We start from the raw sequence: 6,829 nt of genomic DNA on the forward strand, positions 1-6,829 counted from the left end.
CTCGGTTATTTAAATGGTTTTCTGTGCTGAAATGGTATGTAGCAGAAAAATATCTAATGCCTTTCACTTTAAAGTTGTTTCCAAGAACCCCTGAACACACAACACCCATATTTTACTCCGGTGAGTAACATTAAAAGCTAGCGAGAGCCTATTACACATGTTTGTACATATGTTTGAAAATCTAATTGTCACATTTAATAATAGAATAATTATCTATAAAATTATGGAATTTAAAATGATAGAATTTTTCAAAAAGTCTATGGGAAGAATGTATGGAAAATATACTTCTGGAACCAGAGTGGACTTCAAAGTCAGAACTGTGGATCTCTTTGTTTTGATAAGACCACAGGCTGAGGACAGACCATGTCCCTGATTAGCTAAGCTACCTGTCACATTCATCTGAACTTTGGGAGGTTCATCAGTGCCCAGACTCTCAACTTCAAAGGCGCTGGAGACATGTGTTCTAGATCCCAGGCAAGGGCATCACCTATATGAGTTGCATGAATGTAAACTGTAAAGTACTTTGGATGTCTTGAAATGTTCTGTATAAATCAAGTGCTTTCTTCCAATCGTTGCTCTGCACTGTATGTGCACACAGTTTTAGGTGTAGGACCAGAGCCTGTGAGGAGGAGGATATGAACATTTTCCGCATGAAGATATGAGCACTTCTCCAGTCTCAGATAAAAACTACACCACACATTAAACATCACATTAAACATCTGCATCTTTAACTCTAAATCCCACTTTAATATTAGGCTACTGTATCTGCTCTAGAGCCCAGTATTTGAACATTGTCTGACTTTACTTGTGCTACGTAAATGACATTACTTGCTTGCTTGCTTAATCAAAAATAGGCCAGAATAGTTAACAAGGGTACTATTTCAAAATAGCAGTGTGCAGTGATTAAATCAATTGGGCACAAAAAGTAATTTTGAAAATCACAACTATAGAAAACCAAATCATTTTAATATAATGGTAAATATAATGGTTCTAAATGAAGCATGTCGCTCTGGCTCCATGACCTCTGTGACCTTTGTGCTTGTAGGTTGAGACAACAGCAGTCTAACTATGAACGAGTCTGCCAAACAAAGTCGAACTCCGTTATTATTTGCAAATGAGGCCACTGAAGACGGGAGACCGCAAAATCACCCTCATACCACATGCTGGCCACACATGCACCTGACCGAGTATGACAAAAATATATCCATGTTTCAAATATGACACATACGTCTTCTCCCAAACACTGTCCTAAGTCAAAGTGAAGGATTTGAATTCTAAGTGAAGCAGACCTGAACTCAGTACATTAGTGACATACCGCATGAAAAAGCGTGTTTGATATGACTTGTTTCTCTTATTGCACAGGCCTGAGCCTAATACTGCTAGTCCATAAAAGTAGAGCAGTATTGTATTTAAAGACACAGAGAGGTGGGTACCATGGGGCATGTTTTAATCGTCCAGTTACATTTACAGCCAGTATGTTGCTGGGTTGTGCAGACACAGGCTCCATTTGACTGTGTGGATTGATCCCAGGATGTAACAGAGGATGGCACTAACAACAGGCCACAGAGGAAAGACAGAGTAGAAAAAAGGAAGAGAGAGTGGTTGAGAAGAAAACAGGCAGTAGCCAGGAAGAGAAGTTTACAGCGAGGCTACTGTAGGTGTCCTCATACAAAAACCTCAGTCCTTTACTTCTGAGCGGGAATCATGCCATCGATGGACTCTCCCTTCTCCAGCTTCTTCTCCATCTCCACCATCAGCTTGACTCCATCCACCACGAGCTGCACCTGCTCTACCTCAGAGGAGCCCAGACGGTCAGCATTGGAGATGTCGAACACTCCACCCACGGAGGCAGTGTCCACACCACCTGCACACAACAACGTGATCAGATTGGGCTTGTGTAAAAACAGGTTAGTCCCCTGGCTGAGGCCTGTAGTAGCTAGTGACCGCTGACAGTGGACCTGTGCTAGAGCTGTCTGTGATCTGAACATCTGAATCTCTCTCTCTCTCGCTATATATATATATATATATATATATATATATATATATATATATATATATATATATATATATATATATATATATATATATATATATATATTTATTTATTTATTTTTAGCTTTTTGGGGACAAAAGACTTCCCATAGATTGTGTTTAGTGCTGGTACCTGTGCCACGCTTCTGCAGACGCAGTCTGGTCAGGATCTCCTCAAACTTGGCATGTGTGCTGAGCTTGGGCAATTTGACGTGCACGCCACCGCGGAGGCCAGTGCCCAGGTTGGAGGGGCAAGTCAGGATGTAGCCCAGATGCTCATTCCACATGAAGCCATGGTTGTGCTTCTTGAAGATTTCCTCAATCTGAGAGAACAGACATGGGGGAGGAGGATGAGAATGGGTTGAGCTCTCTAGCATCAGTAAATGGCAGATGTGTGTACATACCTTCTGCAAACCGACGCAGAAGCGCCTGAACACCTCTTTCATGTTTCCGCCCTTCTGCATGGAGATGACTCTCAGGTGGTCCTCCTCGTTCACCCACACCAAGAAGGTCTTGTTGTCATTGTGCCTGCACAGCAGAGAGGTCATGTGACTTACATAAACAGAAAATGCTTTGTGCACTCATGCTCTGCTCAATCTGACAGTCTTACCAGATGCCTCTGCCATCGGGCCAGTCACGGGCCATACCAGCACAGGTCAGCAGGGGGGACACAGGCTTGTCAAACAGGAAGTGGTCAGCGATGAGCTGCTCCTGCTCAGCATCACTCATGCCGGTCAGAGGGTAGTACTTTCCCTTGAACTCTCCCTCCAGGCTGGACAGGGCTGTGGAGGCAGAGGTCAAATGAGATCAGATGAGGTCAGATGAGGTCAGGAGCAGGCAGTAGGTGGGGGACTCACCCTCAATGGACAACTTCTCGATGCCTCTGCGCTCTCCACGGCTGTTGTGGGGGGGCAGGGTGAAACCCTTGATGCTGCGGCCAGTACGCACACGGCTGGACAGCACATAGTTGGGGTCCAGGTCATCACCGCCCTGAACACACACACAGTTTAAAAAAGTTTCAAAATTAGCACTTCCTGGACCTCCAGAGGATACACAGTAGATAGAACTCAGTGGTGCTCTTTGGGAAGGGAAGCTAATTTAAAGATGCAAAAAACACACAGTTTGTCACTCTGTCTGCACTCTGCCCTGCTTCACACAGGCCTGCTCCACACTGGACTGACTCTTACCTTCAGGTTCTCGAAGTTGAGGTCGGTCTTGTGCTTGTCGGTGGGTTTGTATCCACCATGACGGTCAGAGATGACGGGGTCCAGCAGGTCCTTGAACACCTCGTAGGACTCCTCATCACCAGCGACGCAACCCACAGTCATGATGAAGGGGTGACCTGGGGGGTCACAGAGGCCATAGTGAGTTATGTAACTTCTACCTTCATATAAAGGTACTGTTGTTGTGTAAATTATGTGAATGCTGCCTCACCAGGGTTGTCCACTCCAGTCTGGATCACATCATCCAGAGTGAAGCCACTGGGGGTGGACTTGCCTCTCAGTTTGCCATAGATCTCCTTGTTCAGCACCTGAGGCGTGATGAGAGGGTCAGGTGGAGTTCATATATGACATATGTGTAGTATAGATGAAGGCTGCCTACCTTAGCCATGTGATTATTGTGCTGGGACAGATCTGGATACTCATCATCCACCGAGAACTTCATTTTATAGTCATTATGGCAGTTCTTCGTCATGGCTGCGATTCTTACTCCGTCTGAAAAACAAAACAAAAAAACACAATAACTACAAGAGCAGACATGAACCCCACTCTCCAAAAAACAGTGCCATTTTCTACATACAGACCAGCAATGAAATGTACATACAAGCATATGAACAGTCTCATCATATCTAAGGAAACCTAGTCAAATAGTCATATACAAATCTTTTCTCTTTGACATCTGCACAGAATTCTCGTCACTGACCCAGTGTTTGAATAATATCTGTTCTGTCTCCCTCTTGGCCCATTTTCCTCCTCCACGTCTGCCCCCTGTTGGGGCCGTATTGGCCACGAGCATGGTTCTCAAGAGCTTCACATAATGTGCCACACTTGTACTGAGAATGGAGCAGCGTAACAGTGATACTGGGACACCTGTTCCAGCTAAAGGTCAAACTAAATCAGGCTGGGCTCATGTGAGAGCACATGTCCTGCAGGTCCTGCTGGTGTCAGCAGCAGCTGTCCCTCTCTCCTCAGAGCCTTCAGCAAGAGCCTACATGCCCAAGTCCCATATCCCTGAGTCTCATGGCCCACTATCTGAGAAAAGCAGCACCACAGTACATTCCACTGTAAACATGCAGAAGAATCCAAAAGTCCATTTCAGCTGAAATTCAACCTCTTTTGAGGATGAGGACTGAATAAGAGCTCCACTCCCAATGTTGAATAAAAACACACTCATGGCCTGACTGATTTTACCTGCTCAGGAGAAAAGAAGTAACAGATCCTGGGATCAAGTCCTGTCCACCCAATGTAGGGTCGCCCAGCTCTGCTAGGTCATGCACTAAGTATTTATACCCCCATGTGTGTTTCCATTGGCCATCTCGGTGTGGGGACTCCTCTGGTGATTGGTCATGGAGGGTCTATGGTGCCGGGGCATGTTTCTAAAAGGCAACAACCAACATCACAGGGAGACACAGGGAGACACAGCGACAGCTGCAGCTCCCCTTTCATTCCCCTCTGCTCCAGTCAGGAGGTCTCAGTCTGATGGGCCAGGCCTCCATAATGCTCATTATCAATGAACCTGATACAGGATACAGGCTGATTGCCTGTGTCATCATACAGAGGCCATTTGTAAGGTCTGTGTTTCACATGACATCATGAGCCTGCAGAGGTTATACAGCAGTTATGAGCTGCTCAAGTGTCTGTAGTCGTACACTGTTTTAGCAGTGCACTGGAATGTCCGGTGTGCTTTTGTACTTTAAATGACTGCAGATGAGTGTTTGAGGCTCTTCTGTAGATCCAGTTTCAGGGCTGTTCTGAACAGGCACACACAGGACTTTCCAAATTGATCCATCTGCAAGAGGCTCCAATCTCAGTCTCATAAAAGAGATCAGATCCACTTTGAGGTCCAGACTGGACACAGGTACCTGAGGTCCAGTGCTTGTGAGAGCTGTGCACTGGTACATGTGTCTCAGTGTTTGTGTAGCGCAAAGGCCAGTGTGAGTGACTTTAGGGGTGTCGTGTGCATTCACATGGCTCTGGTCTGTATGGCAGAGCTCCAGATCCCAGTTTAGTCTGTCACTGTATCTCCGTGCTCAGTGTTCCCTGCAGCCCTCACAGCTGCCTCAAGCTCCACCCTTTACACCCAAGGACAGTTATGTAAGAAGTGATCATTGGAACAGTGTGATCTAAGTGTCAGCCCTGCGTTTACACTGCAATGCCACACTTGTGGGCTTCATAATTTTATCAAGTAGGTCCCGTGAGCACCCCTGGGGCCCACAGTGGCGTTTGGCACACAGCACCAGGGACACAGCAGAGGAATCTATGGGAGAAAGAATTTCCTCCTCACACCACTGTCCGCAGGGAACAGTCCAGGGCTCCTCACATTCACACATTCACATCTGAGCATTGCCAGGAACAACATGGCCCCTGAGTGCAGACTGTATTGTATCATCAGAGACCAGGGGCCACAACAGCCTCCCAGCAGGGAGCCTTATGTTCTGTGTACCTTGAGGCCATAGCCATAGTACACACATAAACATGATCATTGTTGTTCTAAGTAGTTCCCATTCCACAGAAGCAAACTCAATATGGAAACCAGACCCTTCTGAGCCCCTTGTATTCATTAAACCCAATAAAGAGTAATCAGTGACTAGAACTACAGCACAAACTAAAACAACAAAACCTAATTAATCAAAGGCACAAGTGGAATAGTGGAATGAAACAAGATTTAAATGTCCCTTTCTGTCACAGAGCCAAACAGAAACAAACTCAACATCAAAGCTAGACGTGGGAGAAGACTCATAAAGCACTGCCAATGAATTTGCAGCCTTGTAATTACTTTTTTGGTGCTATGGACTGTACATTTCCTGTATGTCTTTTCATCTCTCTGTTCTTGCCTCCACAGCATAAGCTTTCCACTAAAGCTCTATATTTACACCCAAGGGAGCCATGTGGGAGGAGCGGGGCAAAGGTCAGGCCCCTTCTGCTGGACACTTGTGATCTGGCCCTGAAAAAGTCATTTTAAACACCAGCTACAAAGTGTGTCAGCAGTTTACGCACACTGCAAATAGAAAATGGAATGTGAAAGACGAGCTGTGGAGATGTGACTGTGAGGGGTGATGGGTAGTGGGGGGGTCCAATGGGTCCTCAGGAGTTAATAGTGTTCAGTGGGCCCTGTGGAGGAGTCACTATTTTTTATGTATTTATTTTAATGAGACAGGGACAGAGCACAATTTACATTAACTTTAACAAGAGATATGTACCAGGTTGTAGCACCAGTGCAAATTTCCACCTGTCATCTCTGGGCAGGCTAATGGATTGATTGTATTTATTTGTTCTTAGCTATCAACTGTTCTTCCTGGACACTTGTGTAGCATGTTTTGGGTTGATGGGGAAAACCGGAGCACCCAGAGGAAACCCATCCAGAAACAAGGAGAAACATGCTGGGTGACCTCGGAACCCTCTTGCTGTGAGGCATGAGTGCTAGCCACTCAGTCACCGTGCAGCCACTAGTACTGCACCCCATGGTGGAGTCACTAGCCTTCAGTGTGTAGTTTCAGTCCTGGTCTTTTTCAATGTGCATCCATGGCTCTCATTGTAGATCAAGGCGGTGGTGGAGTAGTGGCTGTGGTGGAGTAGAG

The 6,829-nt window shown here is 45.8% G+C and overlaps 1 protein-coding gene across 1 annotated transcript; it reads right to left on the bottom strand.

Moving 5' to 3' along the window:
* Positions 1-1,430: 1,430 nt before the first annotated feature.
* Positions 1,431-4,517, bottom strand: ckmb (creatine kinase, muscle b). Its single transcript, XM_055147979.1, has 9 exons — positions 4,443-4,517; positions 3,634-3,746; positions 3,466-3,562; positions 3,219-3,373; positions 2,889-3,021; positions 2,642-2,813; positions 2,436-2,559; positions 2,165-2,354; positions 1,431-1,864 (listed from the first exon to the last, which is right to left on the bottom strand). The coding sequence occupies exons 2-9, from the start codon at positions 3,724-3,726 to the stop codon at positions 1,686-1,688; spliced, it is 1,143 nt and encodes a 380-aa protein (XP_055003954.1). The 5' UTR covers positions 3,727-3,746; positions 4,443-4,517; the 3' UTR covers positions 1,431-1,685.
* Positions 4,518-6,829: the final 2,312 nt, after the last annotated feature.

The sequence above is a fragment of the Boleophthalmus pectinirostris genome, unplaced genomic scaffold (assembly GCF_026225935.1).
Source record: "Boleophthalmus pectinirostris isolate CB_2022bp ecotype Guang Dong unplaced genomic scaffold, ASM2622593v1 HiC_scaffold_9, whole genome shotgun sequence".
Classification (NCBI taxonomy): Eukaryota; Metazoa; Chordata; class Actinopteri; order Gobiiformes; family Gobiidae; genus Boleophthalmus; species Boleophthalmus pectinirostris.